This window comes from Poromitra crassiceps (assembly GCF_964638095.1).
Source record: "Poromitra crassiceps genome assembly, chromosome: 13".
NCBI classification, from domain to species: Eukaryota; Metazoa; Chordata; class Actinopteri; order Beryciformes; family Melamphaidae; genus Poromitra; species Poromitra crassiceps.
In genome coordinates this window covers 47,142,795-47,168,052 of record NC_139644.1, presented here as the reverse complement: position 1 = coordinate 47,168,052, position 25,258 = coordinate 47,142,795, and the positions used below count along the sequence as shown (strand labels likewise).

Genomic DNA, 25,258 nt, shown 5'->3' with positions numbered 1-25,258 from the left:
GATTTTGTAATGATACAAACCTGGTTGAAAATCGGCAGAGTGTTTCTCTAAGGTTTAAATAGATTTTGAACACGCTGGGACTCGAACTCCGGTCTCCCATGTCAGAGGCAAACGCTTACGCCCATCCACCACCCCGACCATTACGCCCATCCACCACCCCGACCACAACGTCCTTCCTGTACAGAAGACATTCTGTATTTACACGAGCGCTGGAGGTGTAGGCGTTGATATAAACATCTAGAAAATGTTGATTATGCAACATTTTTGGTTCACAAACATTCTGCGTCCATGAATTGCAGAAACGTAACATGCCAACGTTTCATTCTGGCAACAAGGCTGGTTTAGTCATTCACTTTCCTGTGCCCCAATTTTGCCATCCAGATTATGGAATCGAACCAGCGGCCAACATGTTACAAGCCTGTTTTTCTACCTCCAGGGAAACACTGAGCCAGCTGGAAAGTTACAGACTTACTGTAAGGAGATGACAGCAGAAAGAGCCACTGTCAACAAATGAGTCAAAGCTATCAAAGCAGACAATATCTAATCTGTAACTCTCATCATGTTTTCACCACCAAGGATTAAGTTGCCTATCCTTCAGAAACAACCATACTTTGTTTGATTATTATTATTATTTTGTGATGAACAAGTGGATGTCATTTTTTTTCTTCTTCTTCTTCTTTCAAAATGGTGGATTTCTCATTTCAAAGTGTTGATCTGTGCACAGATGTGAGTGAGTGCTGGCCACCACTGCCACTCAATCTTGGAGCTCCTCCGTGAACATCACGAGCATGCTGGTCTGAGAGCAGCTAAGCGCTGAAGGCAGAGACGGGCGACTTCAGAAGCACCAGTTTGTTTGTTTTTTAATGGTCGTCAAACCACCTCGGGGTGTCTGCTGTGACGGGGCAGGTTTGTGGAGCGTAAAGGCACAGGACCAAATTGACTGTTTTTCACAATGTTGAACTATTTTGAGATGTTAAAAAAAACGTACACAGAGGTGATATAATAGCCACATAAGTGGGGCAAGATCATCAGATGTATGGACAAAATATGAACACTATCTAGAGTCGAGCTGTCTACTAAGCTGGTCTCCAATGAGAAGACTGTAGAAGAGGTCATGGAGCAGAGAGTAAGATGAAAGTGATCCCTGTGTGGAAGTTGTGTTGTTGCAATAGCAAATAGCAATATACAGCCAAGTAAATATAAACAAGAATAATGCAAAATGGAGGGAACCTACAGTCTAGCAGTGTTCCCCATAGCTGTTTCCAACAGTGACACATGTCAAATTAAGACCGCTCAACGTGTCAATAATCTCTTCCAATGCATGTGGGACTGCAAGGAAATGAACGGGACTCTTCTAAAGGAAGGATTAACAAGACTGATCTTGAATCAGTTAATATTTCTGGACTCTTTTAACTGTTAGTGTTATAAGGATGAAAGCCAAACTGACTACAGGTCAGATTCCGACGAAGCAAAAAAATACAAGAAAACATCTACACAGTGACGCATTCCCTGGGAAGCAGCGACTATGACTGACGATGAGTGGGCAGGTGAAGGGTTCAGTGTCTTGCTCAAGCAGGACAGATGGCTGTGGATGAACTGCTGGAGGATCAAGCCTGTGGCACGTAGTGTAGGCTACAGTACGCCGCCACCCACAAAACACATCGCATCTGTTTGCTTCTCAGCTCTCCCTGATGCTGCAAGCCATCGCCAGAATAAAACATCTGCAAACCACAGATACCTACAATCTCAACGTACATTTGAAATAAAACGGCAGTTAATTTGAAAACCTCGCCGCCTTTTCAACGTTAACGCAAAAAAAGAACTTCAACAACTTTGGTTATGTTTAGGCAAGTAAAACAACTTGGTTAAGGTTGAATAACAAAAACATTAAATAACACAACATCCTTACTGGCCACTGTGCTATTTGAATAGCACTGTATGATGTTGATATAGACGATTTTAACTTGACAACAAAAACATTCTAATAAATAATAAATGTAACCCCAGCTCACTTCCTGTTGGAGCGTTGGCTAATACAATTATGACAGACCTGACTGCTAGGACAGGACTGACAATTCCGTGAAAACCGACGTGATAAGCAACACGTTTTTGGTTCAGAAACGTTGAGATTCTACATATCTGTGGATTGCAGAAACATATTTTTTCTTTGTCATTCCCAACTATGTTTTGTTCCCTGGGTGTTGCTTCTTAACGCACAGGAGAGTGAGGGTACCTTTTTTATATTTGTTTGATGCTACTAAAGCAACTTGGTTATGGTTATGGGTTGGGTTAGAAATAACAAAAACATTAAATATGACTGGTTGAAATGTAGACTTATTTGAAACTGTGGTGTCGATTTGAGATGTATTCGAGGTCTGTTGGACTATATACACTGTGTGTCCAAAAATGACAAAAAAGCGTACCCTTCGTGTCGGTATAGAGTGCCAACTTTACGCCCTCTTCCGGGTTTGGCTTACGCACCAAGGCATTTCATTCGCCATTAAATTTTATATCAACGTTTCGTACGTAAAATGCTTGAAAATGCTTAAATGCTTATAAGAATAGTTCTTACAGTACTTTTTTACACAAGTCCCCCCCCCCCCCACCAGTGAAATGTTATGTTGTCTCTCCTGATAATAAATATCGTTGAATCACTTGATTTGACCAAGTAAAACTATAAGCATTTTACGAAACGCCTATAGAAAAATGAATGGCGGATGAAATCCGTTGGTGCGTATGCTGATCATGGAAGAGGGTGTGACTTTGGCTCTCTATAATGACACAGAGGGACTTGACAAATAGCCCAGTCAACATATGAGCTGGGCTCCTCATGTCAGACTGACTCATGATGAGGTCTGAAGAGATCTGATCTTCAGCTGCCTTTCAAAGAGTCTACATTTTAATTGTTAAAACAATAAAACCATGCAGATGCTGGTGATAATTTTGCTTATAATTAAATAAGAAATAAATTATTTCATTGTAATTGAAAAATAAGATATTTTATTTTAGTATTTTACTCTAATCACACACACAGACACACACACACACTCACACTCACACTCACACAGACACACATCCACTGGAATGTGTGCCTGTGTGTAAATGCAGCGGAGTGTGTGAAGAGCCGGTCTCTGTCTCCATCTAGTGACAGGAAAAGGAATTACAACGTGGTTTTCCACAGACCATCTGAACGTCACTGCTGTGCAGTGTTACAGCATCTGTGCAGACAGACTAAATGGATTGTCATGTCCTACTTGGTCTCTTTTCATTGATAAATCTGCACAGGGAGCACTGTCTGTCCTCTAAACAGAGATTATCTGTCACAACGTGTCACCTAGTTTGGGATGACTCACATGTGTGTTACTTATCAACACAATATAGTGTATATTACTAATGTGAATGCATATTGATATGGTTTAGAATTCAGGTTGTTAGTAAGATAGTGTGTTGAAAAGTAACAGAGATGTGTTTGACCAAACTAAACATGTTGTGACATCCTTTTTAACAGTGCAGATGCACTAGTATTCAAGATTCAAGATTTTTATTGTCACTCCGTGGTACAAGTATCACGTGTGAAATTCTTGTGCTGTGGACTCCGTTTACAACATAGTACAAATATAACAGGGCATATGAGTGCAAAAACAACAAGAGACACAACAAGCAATAAGGCAGTAGAGTGATAAGACAAGTCCGAGACAGTGGCATATTCACTGCACATAGGTGCACATGTCATGTGCATACTTTAGACGTGCTTAAACATTTTAAATTCGACGTATTTGACATACAGGTGCAAATAGCATATACCTAATTAAACATACAATTAAACATTAGACATACATAATGGTAGCAGCTACAGTGCGGTACAGTACAGCTACTACACTATTTGTGTATGTTAAGGAGTCTCGTGGCCTGCGGGAAGAAACTGTCCCTCAAGCGATTTGTGCATGCTTTTGGAACCCTGTATCTCCTCCCTGAGGGTAACAGGGAGAACAGGCTGTTGTGGGGATGGTTTGTGTCTTTGATGATCTTCAGGGACCTCCTGAGGCACCGCTGGTTATACAGTTCATGCAGTTCTGGCAACTCACATCCTGTTACGTGCTGGGCCGCGCATCTCACTCTTCGTAGCGCCCTGCGGTCCATGTTTTTTTTTTGATTGATAACTTTATTGATTCAATAAGAGCAGAATTGTGCAAGACAATACAACAAAAATATTGATCAAAAGGAATAAAACACAATAAAGCCCAAGGGCTTGTTTCCATTGTGGTCCTTTGTATGGGACAAGTGGAGTGAATATGTGTGCAGGTGTGAGCGCGTGTGTGCGCGGGCAACAAACACAAACAATGAAACGTTTAACAACACAACCATACACTCAATGACTGATTAGTCATTGACTGAATGGTTATTTAAATAACAACAACAAAATGCACCAATCAATAAATAAAAAGAGAGACCAGCTCATATAATAAATCAAAGACCTACCTAGGGTTTAAAAACTGCGAGCATACAAGAGACAAAAGAAAAATAAAAGGTTAGGAACCCATTTGGGAACCAACCAGCCATTTTTTCAAGGCGAGCTTAAAAGAAAACCTGGAATTAAGGGTCTTTATACTCTCAGGGAGTTTGTTCCATAAAATAGCTGCTGAGTAAGATAAGGTACATTTACCCTTTAAAGATTTAAATTTGGGGGGAACAATGTTGGAGGTGCTTCCTCTTGTGGAGTAGCCATGTACATCACTGACTGACTTTACAGAAGTAGTCAGAGAGGTAGCGAGGAGCCTCCCGTTTAAAAATCCTGAAAACCATGCACAGTTTGATCTGGGAAACCCTCTCCTCCACTCTGAGCCACCTAAGGCTAAGGAAGTGAGAGGGGAGGAGATGGACTCTAGGATGCAGTTTCAGGATAACCCGTATTAATTTATTCTGAGATGTCTGAAGCCTGTTTTTAAGTTTTATGGTGATTGCCGTGAACCAGGAGGAGCAAGCATAGTCAAAATGACATTGAATCAGAGCATTTGCCAAGGTTTCAAGGGCGCTCTTGTCTATGAAGGATGAAATTCTGGCTAAGAATTTGGTTTTTTGATTTACTTTGGAAATTACTTTTGAGGCCATGCTCTCTCCAGAGAGTTTGTTATCTAAAATGCAGCCAAGGTACGTAATCTCCTCCTTGGTGTTAACAGCTACGTCACCCACCATAATTTTAAACCCAGGGACTTTTGTAAATTAAAATTTGACTCAAATAAAATAGACTCTGTTTTCCCCAGATGAAGTGATAATTTGTTGTCCGAGAGCCACACACTAACACTGTGAAGCTCACTGCTCAATTTCCTTTCGATCTCCCCCCTGTCCTTGTGAGAGAACAGGAGGGCGGAGTCGTCTGCGAAAAGGAACAGGTTGCAATCACAGGCCGATTGCATATCGTTTATATAAATTAAAAAGAATAAAGGCCCTAAAATACTTCCCTGGGGGACCCCACACGTCCGGGGGAGGGGACAGGACAGTGTTCCGTTTATGTCCACCACCTGCTCCCTACCCTCCAGGTAGGACCTAACCCAGTTGAGGGAAGTGCTGTTGAAGCCCAGGGCCCCGAGCTTACACAGTAGAACGTTATGGTTAACGGGGTACAGTTCCCGTACCAGGTGGTGAAGCAGCCAGTCAGCAGGCTTTCAATTGTGCCTCTGTAGAAGTCCCTAAGGATTTCTGGCCTTAGCCCAAATTTCTTCAGGCGCTTGAGTCCGTGTATTCGCTGTTGGGCCTTTTTGACAACAGTGGCGGTGTGACCGGCCCATGTCAGGTCCTGGTGGATGTTGACTCCCAGGTACTTGAAGCTGTCCACCCTTTCCACCACTGTGCAGTTGATGCCCCCCCCCCCCCCCCCCCCTCCTGTAGTCTACAATGATCTCCTTGGTCTTGGAGACGTTCAGAGAGAGGTGGTTGTCCTGGCACCATTGTTCCAGGGCCCCCACCTCCTCTCTGTAGGCCGTCTCGTCGCCCCCCGAGATCAGCCCCACGACTGCTGTGTCGTCTGCAAACTTCACGATGGTGTTCGAAGTTTGAGTCGCCACGCAGTCGTGGGTGTAGAGTATGTAGATGCCAGTATGTAGTATACATAGTAACATGTATGTACAATATTACACTAACTTTATAGTTGCTATTGTACATACTTTAGATTAGGGCTATAAAACATGAGGCAAAAAAAATATTTAAGTGGCTAAGGGAAGGCAGCTCTTTCCTTTCAGAGTCATGGTGCTGTGCTGTGGGAGTCATGTTCACACTGCAGCTGAGACATGTCTCTCACATGGCACTCTGATGTTTTTGAGTCATGTTCACACTGTGGCTGAGACATGTTCCTCACATGGCACTCTGATGTTTCTGAGTCATGTTCACACTGTGGCTGAGACGTGTTCCTCACATGGCACTCTGATGTTTCTGAGTCATGTTCACACTGCGCCTGAGACATGTCCCTCACATGGCACTCTGATGTTTCTGAGTCATGTTCACACTGTGGCTGAGACGTGTTCCTCACATGGCACTCTGATGTTTCTGAGTCATGTTCACACTGTGGCTGAGACGTGTTCCTCACATGGCACTCTGATGTTTCTGAGTCATGTTCACACTGCGGCTGAGACGTGTTCCTCACATGGCACTCTGATGTTTCTGAGTCATGTTCACACTGTGGCTGAGACATGTCCCTCACATGGCACTCTGATGTTTCTGAGTCATGTTCACACTGCAGCTGAGACGTGTTCCTCACATGGCACTCTGATGTTTCTGAGTCATGTTCACACTGCAGCTGAGACGTGTTCCTCACATGGCACTCTGATGTTTCTGAGTCATGTTCACACTGTGGCTGAGACGTGTCCCTCACATGGCACTCTGATGTTTCTGAGTCATGTTCACACTGTGGCTGAGACATGTCCCTCACATGGCACTCAGATGTTTCTGAGTCATGTTCACACTGCAGCTGAGACATGTTCCTCACATGGCACTCTGATGTTTCTGAGTCATGTTCACACTGCAGCTGAGACATGTCCCTCACATGGCACTCTGATGTTTCTGAGTCATGTTCACACTGTGGCTGAGACGTGTTCCTCACATGGCACTCTGATGTTTCTGAGTCATGTTCACACAGTGGCTGAGATGTGTTCCTCACATGGCACTCTGATGTTTCTGAGTCATGTTCACACTGCAGCTGAGACGTGTTCCTCACATGCCACTCAGATGTTTCTGAGTCATGTTCACACTGCAGCTGAGACATGTCCCTCACATGGCACTCTGATGTTTCTGAGTCATGTTCACACTGCAGCTGAGACATGTCCCTCACATGGCACTCAGATGTTTCTGAGTCATGTTCACACTGTGGCTGAGACGTGTCCCTCACATGGCACTCTGATGTTTCTGAGTCATGTTCACACTGTGGCTGAGACGTGTTCCTCACATGGCACATGACAAGCAAATCTTGTGATGGCATCTTGTCATCTGTAACCAGAGAGACAGTTGTCATAATGTACTCAGCTTGTCGGAACTGACATCTCAATCCAGTCAAAGTAGAAGGAACGTACCAAAACAAAATAGATTGAAACAAAAGCAAGTGATGTCTTTTGTTATTGATTACTCTAGGGCTCGACGATAGTTGAAATCAATTAGGGCTGTGGAATAAAATCAATACGCAATATATCGCAATATTTTTTCCTGCAATACAGTACTGTATTGATATTTCAGGAACACAGCTGTGTGTTCAGTGACACAACAAGCCTACTTATGCACTTTATTTTAATTTCAGCGTGTTCAGTAACATTGTGCAACTGTGCAAATTTGCAAATACCGTTCAAATAAATTGGAATTAATTTTTTTGAATTAAACCGACTAAATTTGTCTACTTGTTATCAATATAATATGATGTACATATTATTACACTACCATAGCTGGTATTGTCAGCTCTATTTTTTAATTTGTAAATTATGACTATTGCAATATATCACAATATGTATCGTATCGTATTGTATCATGATAAAATCATATCGTGACCGATGTATCGTGATACATATCATATCGTGAGGTCCATACCAGCCCTAAAATCAATACCAATCATGAGGATTTTTTGCCCCCCGATAAGCAAAATTACATTAAATAATCAAATCAGATCATGTTGATCTATGGGAATGTTTGGTGTGATTTCAAACTGAACTGACATCAGATGCCTACCAGATTTCATTTTGTCTGAGTTTCTAAATAAAATGTGCTTGTTCTCATCAGTTCAGACAGCAGAAATGTGCATCTCAATATCCCAATATAATCCCACTGATAGACCATAAAGCATAATCTTGAATGATCGTTCAGCCCTTGGTTACACTGCTCATTGCCGTCACTTCATATTATAATATGAAGTATCCAATATAATATATAGGATATGAGTTACATTACATTACATTACATTACATCATTTGGCAGATGCTTTTATCCAAAGCGACTTACAATAACACATTTTTGTCAGCAATAGAGCAATCAACTATGGAGCACAGTCTATGACAACTACAACTTCTGAAGGAACACTGGTACAAGTTTAGTTTAGGTTAGTAGTTTTTTTTTTTTTTTTTTTTTTTTTTTAGAAAGAGAGAGAAATAAGTTAGATCAAGAAGGGCCCAGATGGAGCCTGAAAATTTACATCTCTGAATAGAGTTACATCTCTGAATAGATCAAATATGAGCTGTCATTCAAAAACAGTAAGATAAAGTAAGCAAGGATGTAAGCACTAATGCCTTGCAGTGTGAACGGAGCTGCATGTGGGTCAGGATCTGGTACAGAGTCACCACCAGGAGGATGGAGCCAACATGGCTGCCACTGGAGCCTGCCCTGGCCTCCCTCTGGCTCTCTGTGGAGGTTTGGTTAAAAAAAAAAAAAACGTATATCAATAGTTTACTTGGTCAAACCAAGCGAGCTACGAGATGAAACATTTGTGAAAACATTTGTGAAACATTTGACTCAGCTTGAGGTCCCCTGCTGGAACTGCTACCTTTGCTTACCAGGAGTAATCAGTAATAATGAACTAATTACACTTCCTGAGTAACTTGCCCAACACTGCTCGTGATTCACCTCGTAGCTGAATCGCTTCAAGTCAAACTTTTTATATAAGGATTTTACAAAACATCGATGGAGAAATTAATGGAGAATTCACTTCCTGAGGTCCCATGCGGACCCCAGAAGAGGGCGTGGCTTAGGGGCACTCTGTTGTGATTGGAAGCTGTCATGTTGCCCTCGGCTGGCTGCACACGACACTCAGTGACAAATGATTGGCTTCAACATAAGGACAATTATTTAAAATGAGATTGAGAAGCATGAATATATGACATCTACCACTAAGTGCAACAGAATGTTAAAGGGAAAATGTACTGTAGTTTTTACAGTGATTTATTGCAATGACCATTATTGTAGATTCCAGTTTTTAACCATTAAAAATGACTACTCTGGTGAACTTAATGCAGATAATGAGACATTCCTTTCTTTTGTCAATGGGGAAATGAATGGGAACTTGAACAGCCAGCAGGGGGTGCTAGTTGTCCCTTCCCATTGCTGTTGTCATGGATACCTCACTGTTACTTCACTGTTTACAGCATCAACAGAAGAGCAGAGTTAACTCTTTTAAATAAACATCTGTCACACCCCTGAGAGTGGTTTTGTACAATAAAGCAGCCATTGCACCTGCAACAGCAGACTGGAGGAAACATCAGACAAATGTTACGTTTCTCCTATCTACTATATTAGATGATTCACACACAGCTTTGTTTTCCTCCAGCTGACTTTACAGCCTCAAACTAAATCACAGAATGTGGAGAAGTTTCAAACTAAAAAAGGAGAATATCACTTTGTCCCTCAGGTCACTGGACTCAAACAAACTCATAAAGGCCTTTATCAGAATCAGAATTAGAATCACTTTTATTGCCACAGTTTGCCAACAGAAATAGTCCAGTTGACTTCACATTCCATGATTATGGTTTTGGAAGATGTCATGTGTTTAGTGACAGTCAGCATGTTATCGCGTTTCATTGTGAATTTTGAAATGACAAAACAGACGCTGTTGCCATGGTGATGATGCTTCCAATTGTTCTGGTAGATTGGCGAGGGCGTCCCATAGTCTGTATAATCATTTCTACCCCCCCACCCCATCAGAGGGCTCCTCCACACAGCTGAGAGTGTCACTCCCCCCCCCCCCCCCGCCCCCCATTAGAGAGCTCCTCCACACAGCTGAGTGTCACTTGATATGAAGTCACACTCGGTAGTCAAGTGGTAACGTTAGCAAAAGCTGGTTTGACATTGGGCCTTTTTCTCCAGAGGCTGAATAAGCAGTGTTATCAAGTCAAGGTCATGTCAAGGCATTACAATGAATGTATAGGCTTTATTAAACTCTTTATACATGTTGATAATCATAAAGTCACATAATGTATTATAACTTCAGCATTCATAATGCTTTATACCTTTATGCCAAAGTGACAACAATGTTTGAAAGAATATTTTTCGTTGTTGTCGTACACTTTACTTTCAGCCAGCAAATGCTGCTCATAAGTCATCATAACTGTGTTAGAGTCTCATACAATTGCTAATAACCTCATAGTGCTGTCTTACTTAAAGCTCACAAAGCCGTGCTATAGCATATTATTGTTTATTACACATGTATGACCACCCCTTATAATACGTTATAAACCTTGTCATAAGTTCCCATGCATAATTATAAACATGTATACAGTTTTCTAAAGCCTTATAAATGCTTTATAATGTCTTGTGAATGTGCTCATAATGCACTTCAAAGTGTTTTGGAGATGGGTTTTATGTAGCTCTCCTGGTAATGAATAAAATCAATAAGCAAAACACAGTCAAGCATTCAGCTCTTGGTTTTAACAAATAATATCCTACATTATCGTCCAATGCATGAAATGCACGTGACTAGCATTTATTAAAATTAAATAAAATAAGATCATCTTTAGTGATGATCTTATGTGATGCGTCTTTTCTTATTGATTACTCCAGGACTGGATGTTCGTTGAAATCAATATCACCCCTTCCCCCACCCTGATATTGATATATGATGATATGGCTCACATAAGAAAAATCTAATTAAATTAATTATGATCCGAATAATGTTCATCATGAACTGAATGGTAATGTTTTGGTGGACATATAACAAATATACAATCAAATAACGATGAGTGAGACTTTTCCCATGGATCATTAATGTGAGGCTGACATATTTGTGAAAACACAAACAAAGACGCTGAAATAACAGTGACAGAGTTTTTTTCCAAAGCTTTTATTGTAGCAAAAGACATCTCACTCCAGTAGAAATATAAGAATCTAACACTCACAAAACCTAAGGCTCCTAACCAACACGTCCTCATACTGAAACGACAGAATGAGTCGATTTCCAATTACTCCCAAAACAGATATATATTCAGGGCGATTTTCTCGGAATGTTGCTTTTAGGAGTACGAACATTCAAATAAACATAGTAGGGCTGGGACTTTAACGCGTTAACTTCGATTAATTAATTACAGAAAAAATAGCACGTTAAAAAAATTAACACATTTTAATCGCACTTCATTTTGCACTCCAGAGACCACGGAACGTTTCTCAGTGGACGAATTCCAAGCATACCGAACATACCGATGCACAACGTGCATTGAGTGACGTCAGACAACAAAACTCCACATGTGGGAAGTGTGCTAGGCTAACGACAAACATGGAAGAAGCAGATGAGAAGGGGTTGCTTGGCCCGGGGGAAGTTTAGATTTAAGCCTCCGGTATCACCTCAATGCTAAACATGTTGCAGCTAGCGTGGAAGCCAGAGCTAACGTTAACGTAGCCGCTGATCATGCTAACGTTAGTCCTAGTACGAGCGAGTAGAGTCGCCAACCCACACTCGACCAGATGACAGGGTTCAGAGCCAAGATGAGTAAGTCCATGTCTGACAAGTACAAATACAGCATTATGTATTGTCTATTCTTTGATTCACTCGTGTAACAAAATCCATTTGAGTTGAACAATTTTGCTTCTTGTGTCAAATATTGATATGCGATTAAAATGCGATTCATTGCGATGAATTGCAAAGCCTCTAATTAATTAGATTTTTTTTTAATCGAGTCCCACCACTAAAACATATATTCAGATTTCATTAGAAAGCTTACAATCTGCACTTTGATATGTACATGTGCTGTACATCACACATGGGCGTCGTTAGGCCTGGGCATTAAGGGCTATAGCCCCGAACGTTTTATGAATAGCCCCAGATTTTTAGTTTTTTCATTTTAGTTTTCATAGAAAAGCAGTCGTCTATTCATCTGCATGTCCTCAAAAACAACACGATATACTAGTTTGGATACACAGTCTCATTTAAGTGAATGGGAAGGTGTGTTCAAGCTTTTGACTGGTACCATATGATTTAGTTGTATATAGTATCAGAAATCCAGCAATTTGCTTCCTCTCTGTGATGTGCAAGTAAAATATATAGAAGGAAGAGACATCACTCTCATCACAGCTTTCACATTTTGCATTGGGGCTAGACTTTGGGGACAGTTGTATTGAAGTGAATGTGGCAGGCATGGAAAGTCCCACTATAAACCATCATACAGTATCTGTGTTTTGAGAAATGCTTCCACAGATTGCAAAATTACAACACGGTGATGAGTGATGTCTTTTCCTTCTTTATAGATTCCTTGTCTGTTTGTCAATCAAGGCTAATGCTGAAGTTGAACAATTCATGAATTTTCTATGGGGACCGCCTGGAACGCTCTGAAGGCCGCCTGGTGGTCCCCAGACCCCACTTTGAGAACCACTGATCTAGTTTTTCTGTATTCATCCCAAAATGCTCGAAAATTGTGTAATTACCTGTTGAAGAATTAGCCCCTCCCCATCCCCCTCCCACTCCTCTCCTTAGAGAGGGCTGGGCTAAGCCCCCAATGTCTTCAGACACTAGAAACACCCCTGAGTCACAGCACATGAGCAGCGTATCACACAAGGCTTGAAGCAGAAACAGCAGTTCCTCCTCTCCAGCAGGTGGCAGCACTGAAAACACAAGAAAGCAGGTTGAATTCCAGCTGACTTTTCCTTCCAGGAGACAAACCGACTACAGGGACATGTTTAGGATTCCTACCTCAGTTAGTGGGAACCAGAACCCGACCTGATTTAACACAAGAGAAGAAGAAAGGGATGTTATCATATAAACACAAGAGAAGAAGACACTGCTGTTATATACTCAATATTATGTTATTGTTCTGTAAAGGTAGCCAACTGGTCTGAATGTATCTGAACTGGTCTAAACTGGTCTGAATTAGTCTGAACTGGTCTAGTAGACTGACCTTGGCACTTCTTCCTGTAGTAGATGAATCCAGCCAGAGGTAAGATCAGACCCAAAACCAGTCCTGAGGCTCCAATGGCCATCTTGTTTCTCTCAGACTCGGGCATTGACGGATCTGTTGAGAGAGAGACATGTCAACAGACAGAGGGACAGAGGGACAGACAGACAGAGAGGCATGTCAACAGACAGAGGGACAGACAGAGAGACAGGTAGTCAGTCAGACCAACAGACAGACAGACAGGAGGGTTGCAGGAGACAAAGCCCACAAGGACAACTTGAAACATCGATGATGGTGAACGGGGGGCTCTGATGATGAGGTGGCCTGTTCGGTGGATAGTATTTGTGCCCTGTCATTCTACAGAATTGATTTGCAGACTCCCCGGGGAGATGGGGAAGAAGAAGAAGTCAAGATGCCGGAGACGTTGGCATGGAGCAACTATGTGCACCAGATGAAGGATGTAGTTTCCCCACAAAGTAGAGAGCTGATGGATAAGAAGGTGGACAAGTCTGCAGGAGGAAGAGAGCTAATTTCAAATCTAGTTATTGATCGAGACAAAGATGATGGAATGAAGGTGGTTGAGCACGAGTCTGTTCTGTGAGTAGATGAAACATAGGCAGTTGGGGAGGTATGGATTGTGATGAAGAGAATAAGGAGGAAGAGAGGGGACAGAATGGTGGGAATCGAGGCAATCAAGGGAGGAATAGTCTTAAAAGACTTAGGAGTGAGGTTGGTGATAGCTCTCTTTCTGAGAGTGAAGAAGATGGGCAAGATTAGAAAGAGAGAACTGGGAGGTTTTTGTAGTAATAAGGTTTAATAAAAAGGATCAAGAAAACATGAAGACAATTAGCCCGTTTGTGCTAACAGCAGCACGGTCAAGTAAGATAGGGAAGATCATGTATGCAAAGGTCCTTAGTGATGGAAACTTGTTGGTGAGATGTGTGGACACAGGACAAGTGGATATAGCACTCAAGCTAAAAGATATAGGAAAGCATAAGGTGGTGAGTACAGGGAGGGTGGGTGCTCAGAGTGGTGGATGTAAAGGAGTGATCACAGGGCTGCCAGTGAGTGTGGGTATGGAGGAACTAAAGAAGAATATCAAAGGAGGAAAAATAATGAATGTGCAAAGACTGAAATCGACAAAATAAGGAGTTAAATAGGATAATGAAACAGTGTTGGTTGAGTTGAGGCAGGCAGACAGACAGACAGACAGACAGGTAGAGAGACAGACAGACAGGTAGAGAGACAGACAGACAGACAGACAGACAGACAGACAGACAGACAGACAGACAGACAAACAGGTAGTTACCCCAGTCGTGGATCACAGGCTCCATCAGGCTGGCGTGCTCCACCATGCAGGAGATCTTCTCTCCAGACCTGTTCAACACACACACACGCACACACACACACACACACACACACGCACACACACACACACACACACACACACACACACATGCTGGTTTAGTGTCACATTTAGGACTGGACTGATCTAGACACACCTGGGTGTGTACTCCAGGTGGATCTGAACTCACCTGGGTGTCTAACCCAGGGGGACTCACCTGGGTGTGTACTCCAGGTGGGAGTGGAACTGGTAGTACCAGTCCCCGTCCTCCATTTCATCAGTGGAAGAGACATCAGAGGTGACTTCTTGGTCATTTCTCAGCCAGGTCACACGGAGTTGTTTTGGGTAGAAGTTGTAGATGCTGCACACCAGCATGTCTGTGTGCTTCCGACCAGAGGGAGCCACTGAGGTCAGCCTCACATAGGGTTCAACTGTAGGCACAGTGTTACAGTAAGTAGTTGCAGGGATGAAAGTTGTTGGAAAATATCTTGGTTTTGTCTTTAATGAAAACATGAACTTTTCAGAAGGAAGAAAAGACCTGTTAGAGTCAGCAGGAAGTGGATCTGTGATGACCTGAAACTGTGTCCTGACCTGGTTTCTCAACATTTTCAAATCTCTATGATTCATTTGTTAATATTATAAACTCTATGATTCAATGGTTAATATAATAAACTATGATTCAAAAGGTTAATATAATACACTTTAAGATTCAATGGTTAATGTATAATAAATTATATGATTCAATGGTTAACTATAATAAACTCTAGGATTTATAGAAAATCCATGGCAACTAAGGCAGAGAACATTGTGTCTGATACAATTGGACATTTCTGTTATGGAAATATTTTAGTTGAAATGTCCTTTTGCATTTATAGAACTGTATATTATGATTTGTCATGTGACCACCCTGGCTTGTAAGCCCAATGGGCTGAGCAGCATAAATGGTGCATCCCACTCACATAAACACATCAATGCAGTATCAGTTTCTTGCCACAAGATGGCGTCCCGAGCTCAGTCTGGTTCAGAGTTTATGGACATCAAACTTTAACGATATTCATTTTCATAGTCATTTTCCTGTAATGATAGTTTAAGTTTCTCTTTAAAGTGAAGTCATATTTCATATAGCCTAGACATAGCCTACTGAGAAACGTATAAAAATAGGCTTTATCAACAATCTGCTGAATAATATTTTTCCATGGAATTATTTGACTGATCAATATCGATAGATCAATAAATATGTCATAGAAGGAAACAGGTTGACAGCAAACACACATAGAAGTCGCTTAGTTCATCTAGAGACTGTATGAAAATAAACTTAATTCATAATCAATTCAGTAAACACTCAAATCTATTTCCAACTGAATTCATTGTCTTCAGAGGCTTGTGGATGTTGTGTTGTGTTGTGTTGTGTTGTGTTGTGTTGTGTTGTGTTGTGTTGTGTTGTGTTGTGTTGTGTTGTGTGTCGAGATGACGAGGACCGGCTACTTGATGGGCTCTGGAAACGATAAGTAAAGGAACGTTGAATCGGCTGTTCTTGCCGTGTGTGTGTGTGTGTGTGTGTGTGTGTGTGTGTGTGTGTGTGTGTGTGTGCGTGCGTGCGTGCGTGCGTGCGTGCGTGCGTGCGTGCGTTCGCGCCGCGTGCGTGCGTGCGTGCGTGCGTGTGTGTGTGTGTGTGTGTGTGTGTGTGTGTGTGTGTGCGCGTAGCCTATAAAAAGTAAACTGAAAGCATATCTTCTTTTTATTTTAGGATTATAGCTAATAGTGAACTTGAATAAAGTTATTTTGGTAGGCCTAACCGTTGAAATTAAATTCAAAGACTGAGTTCTGTCGTCATTATTTTAATCAGAGATGTGTTTATATTGAGGTTTATTTCATGGTGTTGATGTAGAGAACAGCAGCTCACCTGTCTTAGTCAGATCATTTTGGTAGTCAGTCTGAACGTTGGGTTTGCAGTAGGCCTCCTGCTGAGCCTTCCAGACCGGCAGGTCTGAACGTTTGTTAAAGTACTCTGCGTTCTTCACACCATACTCAGTGTAGCCAACCCATTTCCCCTCCCTGCTGCTGAACCTGATGTTCTCGACCATGTTGTAATGGTAAGATACTATGTACTCTATGTCCTTCAGCTCAGTGGAGTTGAACACACAACTTTGCATCGTATAATGCTCAAATCCATCTGGAGATCAATGACAAAAACCAAATCAATGTTAAGTTTCACAGATATAAATATAATGTATTTCATAGAAGGAAACGGGATGACAGCACACAGACTGTAGGCTATAGCCTACGTATGAAAATAAAACTTAATTTAAACTGAATTTAAGCAGTAAAAACACGAATTACCATATAATTATCAACATGAATATGATTAATTTCCATTCAAACTAAACAGTAGGCTATTACCTATCAGCTAATTATGGATTAGGTATTGATGTATTGATCCTACCTGCTCCATACAGACTGATGAACAGTATCATCTATCAGCTAGTTATTGATTAGGTATTGATGTATTGATCCTACCTGCTCCAGACAGACTGATGAAGAAGAGGGAGAAGAGCAGAACAGATGAAGCCATGTTCCTCTGCTGAGTTCACTAAGTCTGACACACTCCAACTGAGTCCTGCTACAAAAACCAATGTAGGAGCCACACACTGGTCACATGACCTGCATCAGCTGTTGCCAGGCAGACAGTCCAGCCTAAAGGCTGCTGGCAGACCCAGAAAGCATCATATACATCCACCCTGTGATACTTATTATATAGTTATAGGCTATCTATAATCTATCTGACCTCCAACAAAATATCTATCTCAACAGCCAGTTATTATGGATGTACAAATATCTACAGTATCAACTGTATTATAGATGTAACGGCGTTGTGTAGGTGGTACTTGCAGCAACCCATGTTAAGGGCTTGTCCAGGGGTGGATTCGAACTGCCGACCCTCGGCCTAGGAGTCCAACATGTTAACCGCAACACCTAGAGAGCTAGCTCCCTTGGCGGAGCTGGTTAACATGCCTTTATACCTGGGGAGTGAGTTTAACCAATCCACTCACTACCACTCGGGACTCACGAGGAATCCGTGCTGATTCAACTCGGTTACACTCACCCCCTTAAACTCCACACCCACTGGACATCCGGGTCACGGCACCAATGTAACGGCGTTGTGTAGGTGGTACTTGCAGCAACCCATGTTAAGGGCTTGTCCAGGGGTGGATTCGAACTGCCGACCCTCGGCCTAGGAGTCCAACATGTTAACCGCAACACCAAGAGAGCTAGCTCCCTTGGCGGAGCTGGTTAACATGCCTTTATACCTGGGGAGTGAGTTTAACCAATCCACTCACTACCACTCGGGACTCACAAGGAATCCGTGCTGATTCAACTCGGTTACATAGATCCATAGCCTATTATAGATCTACAGTGATCTTACAAGACAGATAGGCAGGCAGGCAGGCAGGCAGTAGGTTAACGTTAATAGAAATGTGTGCTAATGATAAACATTGATGGTAACACTTTAGAATACAGCCTGCAAATAAGCATGTAACTGAGGGTAACAAGATCTGTAACTTTAGGCTAATTACGGGGTATCACACTGTAGTTATAGTATAACTACGGGGTACAAGGAGTGAATTTAGACTGTAACTAGAGGGTAACAAGATCTGTAGCCTAACTCTTATTTACAATTTTGATTTTCGTTTTGGAGATTTCCCTCCCCTGACAGAAGCCGGCTCTGAGCCATTAAGTGACGCGAGTGCCTCTGCAAGCTGAGCGGGGGCGAGCTGCGCCCTGCGGGGGCGAGCTGCGCCCTGCGGGGGCGAGCCGAAATGGAGGCAGAATCCCGACTGTAACAAAACTGCCCTCTGAACACGTGTAGCATCATGTCCCATGTTGCGGTCTGAGCGAGGGGACTATTTTCTCTGCGTTTCTTAAATCATCTCCAAGGTTATAAAAACTAAATTTTGATTGCAAAACACATGAAAATATAAATGAATGGTCTTGTTTTGTTGGCAAGTGACCATGGTATAAGCGGGTTAATGCACTTCGAGGTGTCCATTATCACTTTTTAAGGGACTTCGCGGAAGCAACCGGTCCTCGGCTGGCGCCTCGGGCCGGTTCACGCTTCTCGCATCGTCCCTTAAAAAGTGATAATGGACACCTCGTCGTGCATTAACCCTTACGTAATTCTATATGAATAGATTAACTCATACATACATAACATACATTAACTCATGAGTTTAGCATCAATTAATGCATATTTGTGCACCAGGTAAAGTGTTACCGTTTGTTTCTCATGAACCACCAAAACGACTCTATTCACGAGCTGACATTTAGTAATCATTAAGTAATGATTAACTACTCTACTCAGGAACTTACTAATCATTAACTAATGACTACCTACTCATTAACTATGATTAACTAGTGATTGACTAATGATGAATTATATCTATACTATATATCACAGACCCCGTATGAGGAGACCTGAACAGCCCGGAGGCGTACAAACAGCCTCACGTGTATTTATGTATCATATAATAAGGATATGGAGCGCGGCGTGACTGAAATAGTGTTATTTACAGAGCGCATGGAGCTTACCCCGTATGCTCCAATTATAGGCTGTTTGAGGAGTGTAGCCTACTCAGTGCGACAGATCTTCTGTGGGGATCCGAATGAAACCAAAGGTATTTGGGTGAGTAAAACATAATATTTTAAGCTGGAAATGAGGACCGTGGTGTAAAAAACCGAAATTCTCCTTTAATATGAAGGCTCTATGACAACTTTGAAAAATTCACCTTTCGGAGCTGAAAATCGGCAGCCATCTTGGATTTGAAGGTCAAAAATAGGTTAAATAATCAAAACAACATACAGTCTGAATTCCTCGACCCAGAAAGTCCAAGAAACCATGTAGTGTGCAGCATTGTAGGCCAAACCAGTGAAAAGATGATTTCCATCATGTATTCTTTTTACACAAAACATGTATTTATGATGAGTGGGAAAGGTGGGCGTGGCCGTTTTCTCCTGAAGTGGTTTTGTTGCTAAACATGCTGATTCAGCATCATGAAAAACCCCTCAGAAGCTGTTTCAGGCAGAATTAATCATTTTCAATTTTCCCACAAGGTTCTGGGTAACCAAACTTTCATCAGCTGTGACAGGTTTTCCTATGGGAGTTGAATTTCAACCTTTATCATACAGTATGTGTTAAGAGACACCTTTACAAACACATTGGTGAAGACATTTTTTGGTAAGGAATTTCTTCACAGATTGGCCAAATATCTGATAAAATGCCCTGACTATAAAACATCCGCAAACAAAAACGTTTTTTTAATTTTTTGGGGCATTTCGCCTTTATTGGACATTCTGGCTCCATTCCATTTAGGTGCCAGGGCCCACATTGGTTACATACCCTGCTTCATCTCAAAATGGCTGCTATGAAAAGGGTCTATTTTAAACAGATTCTTTAACAACAAATTTATACATAATAAATGCAGTGATTGACTATTAAGTATTCTTTAGCCAAATGCCACAACACTAGGCCATTATTTCAATGTTAAACAGTGAAAATGTAAATATCCATCACTTAAAAGAATATAGCGTACATAAAGTTGAATGGATTTGCTTGTGTGAAAGCTAACGTGAGCATTGGCTCCTCCCTCTCAGTAGATCCACACAGCAGAGCAGAGAGAAGCAGTTTAAAGCAGGAGACAGAAAGCAGCTCCTTCAGTCTGATCAGTTGCATTCATTTCCTTTGATGAGGAAGAAGGTTCCTGTGGCCACGCCCAGCAGAGCCACGGTCAGACCCAGTCCACAAAACACTGCAGGTCCGATCCCCAGCTGCTCCTGCTCCACACCTGAGGAGGAACCACACATCAACACACAGGAACACACATGAACACAGTTAACTGCACTTTTGGTTAAAGCCAGGTGTTAGCTAACTGTGGTTTTGGTTGGGGTTAGCTAACTGTAGTTTTACTTTGTTTCGAACTCAAGCTCTCACTCTAGTGCCATCTCCGCTGCGCACGCAGCCACTGGAAGAATGTTATTTTTGCTCCAAAAATGATCTTTATATAAAACCAACCACCCACCAACAGGTGGCGTGGTACCCCCTGGGGCTGAGGCGGCCACCCTCATTCCTTACCCACGTGACTACGTCACGCCCGACCACACCAAGGGAAGCCACTCCTTCGTTCTTCCAGCTCGCTGGAGGACGTGTTTTTGAAGCTCCGTGTTAACTCATAGTTTGCGCTCTTAAGCTAGGCTAATTCCGTCTTATTTGCCCACCTTAAGAAGGTTTGTGTGGACGAGATTCTTCAGGCTTCGGGGACCCGATCCTGCATCTCTTCACCAGCGGCGACGGACAAGCTCATCATAAGCTAAGAGGATCTTGCCTTATTGTGTGGTTAACACCTGTTGCTACCGCCGTGTAGCTTGCTTCGTCCACCCCGGCTGGGGTGAAGATAGAGAAAGGGCATTCTGAGAGCTAACTCGAGTGGTTGCCGCTCTCAGTTATTGAATAGATAGCTAGCTTGCATCCGTGCCGATAGCATCTATCTTGTATTAGCACATTACAATAGGCTACCGCCGTGTAGCTGGCTGCGTTCTCCCCGGAGGGTGTGACGTTCGTCTGGGAGTGTAACCCGAGGGTGCCGCTCTCAGTCGTGAATAGATAGCTAGCTTGCATCCGTGCAAACAGTATCTTCCTTTGTGTGCTAGCATATTAGGCGTGGGCTACCGCCGTGTAGCGCGCTTACGTTCACTCCGGCTGGAGTAACGTTAGAGAGAGTAGTAGCTCAAGAGCTGTGCTCTCAAGTTTTAGCTAGATAGCTAACTCGCACCTGTGCGGCTAGCATCTGACCATATTGTGCGTTAGCACTTCTGCTACCCTTTTACCGTTGCACGCGCAGGTTTGCTAGCCTCAGGGCGGCTTACTGCATAGCTTCATACGGTAAAACCTCCGCTAAACCGGGTACAGCCTGCGAGTGCTTGCTACGAGTTAGCTTCTACAACTCGTGCAATGAGCCAGGCGGCTGCCATGGAGAAGGGAGGGACAGCCAAGGGCTGCGAGGTGTGCAGGGCTATGCTGGCCGATTACGATCGGCACGATAGCTGTGTGTTCTGCCTAGGGCACGAGCACGCTGCACAGGCGCTGCTGAAAGCAGAGTTTTGCAGCGTCTGTGCTGGCTTTAACCTGGCGGAGTTGCCGCCCAGCGGTGCGCCCCCCGAGGGGTGTGCGTCCACAGGGTCCGACCGCCCGGTCAGGGTTGAAGCACCTGCTGCTCAGGGTCTCCAGGACCAGTCTGAGCAGCAGGATTTTAGTTGGGGCGATGAGCCCATGCATCCGATGTTGGAGCAGGGTGGGCTCCAGCCCTATGACCCCTTGGTCGATACCCCCCAGGAGCACACCCCCCAAGGGGAGATGTCCAATGGGGAGGATTGGGACGGTGCCACCGTCACCACTGCTGCAGAGGGGGCTCGCTCAGAAATTAGCTTTAACGAGCCCTACCAAAAGCAGTTCCACGGGGTGATGTCGAGGGCCGCGGCGAAGCTGGGCATCGCCTGGGCTGAACCACCCCAGCCCCCTGCATCAGTACTGCAGGGGTGCTTTTTTTCAGGCACGCCAGGCACCCCGCCCGAAACGCCGAATGCCCGTCTGTTTGGACGTGGTCCGCGTGGTGCAGGCGGGATGGGAAAAGCCTCAGGAGGCCAAGCCGCTATGCGTGGGCATGGCTCCGTGGTCGGCGGTCGAGGGCGAGGAGAAGCTCGCGTTCTCCGCGATGCCCCCCCTCGAGGAGCTGGTGGCATCCCACCTGGCCTCCAACGGTCAGACACCATGTATTGTACATGTATGTACACCAGACCACATTGTGTATTATGTTCACCTGGGGAGCAGTCCCTCCCTTAGAAGCAATACAGGGATAGGAAGGAATATCCACACAATAATTAGTACTGGTTCATGCAAGCCTTACGTGCATAGACTCTGTGGGCTGCGTCTGCTAGGAGCTTTCTTATCTGTGTGCTACCTGCTACCACCTCGGGGGCCCGTTCCCTGCAGGGTGGGGGAGTGTAGACTGTCTCACTCCAGGAACATCATACACATGCGTGCAGGCTGACCTGGTCACCCTTCTCAGGTGAAGGTGTGGCCTCCCCAGCCTCATTTCATATGGTCATGTTTGCCCCTGGATAATATGAGCTGATGGTGGCCCTGCATTGAGTGTCGTAGTGAGCGCGGACCCATCAGGCTTCACCATTATCCAATAGACGAAGCCCAAGAGAGGGCTGAGGCTGATTTGAAATAAAACGAAAGATTTAAAGTAATCTCTAGTTTTATGAAATCAGCGAGGCCCTCTCTTGGCTTGAGGCTCACTGCTCCACTAGGCGAAGAATTCCTCATTAGGAGCAGAACGCCAGGCACATAAGGGAAGGGGCGTGGCCATATCGCATATGGCGTCTATGAGAAAAGTCTTCAGTTAATACACTCATGTGAAGGATTGCATCCAATAAACGAAGCCCAAGAGAGGGCCTCGCTGATTTTATAAAACTACAGATTAGGCTACTTTACATCTTTCGTTTTGATTGGTGTGAGCTAACTGTAGTTTGGGTTGGTGTGAGCTAACTGTAGTTTTGGTTGGTGTAAGCTGTAGTTTGGGTTGGTGTTAGCTAACTGTAGTTTTGGTTGTGTGAGCTAACTGTAGTTTTGGTTGGTGTAAGCTGTAGTTTGGGTTGGTGTTAGCTAACTGTAGTTTTGGTTGTGTTAGCTAAGTGTAGTTTTGGTTGAGGTTAGCTAACTGTAGTTTTGGTTGTTGTGAGCTGTAGTTTTGGTTGGTGTGAGCTAACTGTAGTTTTGGTTGTTGTGAGCTAACTGTAGTTTTGGTTGGTGTTAGCTAACAGATAAAGGTCTGTCACCCCAGAATCGGGTCAGCGGCCGGCTCAAGGCTTGGTGCTCCACAGTACAGCTGTAGGTGTCTCCAACCTGTGGGATGAAGCTCAGCCTGGAGACCTGCTTGAAGGTGCCGTCGCTGTTGGGGTAGGGGATGTTGAGTCTGGTTCCTTCGGTCACGTTCTGGTCGTTCCTGGTCCAGTAGACCTTGACGGGAGCGGGGTAGAACCCAGTCACATGGCAGATGAGATGGTTCTCTACTCCGAGCTCCACATCATCTCTGGTGTAGATGGAGCTGTGAGGGGGCTCTACACAACAACACAATGTAAACATCTGAACATCAGGGCCTGTATTCACAAAACATCTTAAGGCTAAAAGTAGCTCCTAACTCTTCAAAATAATGGGCGTGTCAGTCCTAATTTGAGGACTTCTACATTTTTGGTCTAAGAATAGTCTATTTCACAAAGCGTTTTAGCTCCTAAATCTGTGAAAAGTTAGAAGTAGCCAAGAGGACTCCTAAGTCACTAAGCACAAATCACAAACAATCCTAAAATGGCTGCTGCCAGCAATCCGTTTCATAATTTGGTCAACATTTTCGAAACCTTTAATGATGCTGAGCTTTTAAAAAGGTATGGCCTTAATCGTGAGGGTATTATGATCATATTAGAGCTAGTAAAGGATGTACATGTTAATACAATATGCGATTATTTGCAAGGTTCAGTTAGGCTGTGTATACATTTACTGTATGTTCATTTTTGTATTGGCTTAAACCTTTGGCTTAAACCAACAGGTTTAAGTTTTCTTTTCTGCCCACTTCTATAGGTCTACTGAACAATCATCACATTGCTCATAGCACTTAGTGGAGTTAGACTTTTATGATGGTTATTGTACATCTGCATTGCTCTTAACTGTGATACTTTTATTACCATATGGTGATTGTGCACTTATATTCCGGTCCTACGATGTATTATTGTATTGTTACTTGGTGTGACCTGTGATTAGTACTCATGATGAATATGCTTCTATTTGTATTTATTTTCTAATTTATTGAATTTGCTCCCTACTATGCTGACTCTAGGTCAGCTATACCTACAGTGTGAGTGACTGTTGCTTCAATTGAATGTACAAACGCTGCTAATATGTGTCGTCTGTATCTGTTTTAAAACGCTTATGTGAACTATTGCACTTTGCCCAAGACAAATTTCCCTCGGGACAATAAAGTATATCTCATCTCATCTCAAATAAATTGAATAATAGAGAATAAAATATTGTGGTCGATAGCGTAGTTGAAGAGAATTGGCCTAATGTCCTATTACCTGTCGCTTGAATTCTGCAATCTCTGCCCTTGTCTGAGACTGCAAAGAATACCAGCGCTTCTCACACATCGGTGGTTCCGCACAGAAGTGGGTAAGCCTCATTTATTTGCAGGCATATTTTCCCATGCTTCTGTCACGGGGTGACAAGGGCCATGGGGTGGGTGGGTTCCATGAAGCTGCTATGGTTTATATTTTACTATGGTGTGTGCCATGTTGTGTGTTGTGTTTTATCCAATTATATTGTGTGTTGCGATTGATTCTTTGTACAACCTTGTGACACTTTTTTTGTTCTTCCTATGCACAAGTTGGCCAAGAAGTAAAAGCTTTTCTTGTGTCTAGTTTCAGCCACGGTTATAGTCTGATCATTATGAGGCTTCTTATAAGGATAGGC

At 43.1% G+C, this 25,258-nt stretch overlaps 2 protein-coding genes across 2 annotated transcripts in view; both read right to left on the bottom strand.

Annotated features, from left to right (window-relative positions):
• Window positions 1-11,290: 11,290 nt before the first annotated feature.
• On the bottom strand, window positions 11,291-17,286 carry LOC310787270 (boLa class II histocompatibility antigen, DQB*0101 beta chain-like). Its single transcript, XM_083648644.1, has 7 exons — window positions 17,203-17,286; window positions 16,589-16,858; window positions 14,903-15,116; window positions 14,650-14,717; window positions 13,344-13,457; window positions 13,139-13,165; window positions 11,291-13,050 (listed from the first exon to the last, which is right to left on the bottom strand). Exons 1-6 carry the CDS (start codon window positions 17,255-17,257, stop codon window positions 13,140-13,142), a joined length of 747 nt encoding a protein of 248 aa, XP_083504770.1. The 5' UTR covers window positions 17,258-17,286; the 3' UTR covers window positions 11,291-13,050; window position 13,139.
• A 2,417-nt stretch (window positions 17,287-19,703) lies between these two features.
• LOC310787272 (mamu class II histocompatibility antigen, DR alpha chain-like) overlaps window positions 19,704-25,258 on the bottom strand; it is a 7,724-nt gene continuing 2,169 nt past the window's right edge. Inside the window, exons 3-4 of the mRNA XM_083648646.1 lie at window positions 23,578-23,859; window positions 19,704-20,525 (exon numbers count right to left, since the gene is read on the bottom strand). Of these exons, the coding sequence (XP_083504772.1) occupies window positions 20,404-20,525; window positions 23,578-23,859 (404 nt within the window). The 3' untranslated portion in view covers window positions 19,704-20,403. The remainder of the gene's footprint in view (window positions 20,526-23,577; window positions 23,860-25,258) is intronic.

Coding starts and splice junctions, on each gene's coding strand:
- LOC310787270 (XM_083648644.1), bottom strand. CDS start 17,257: ATGGCTTCATCTGTTCTGCTCTTCTCCCTCTTCTTCATCAGTCTGTCT. Junction 14,718..14,902: donor CACCTGGAGTACACACCCAG/GTGAGTCCCCCT, acceptor TGTGTTGAACAG/GTCTGGAGAGAAGATCTCCT. Junction 13,166..13,343: donor CTACAGGAAGAAGTGCCAAG/GTCAGTCTACTA, acceptor GTGTTAAATCAG/GTCGGGTTCTGGTTCCCACT.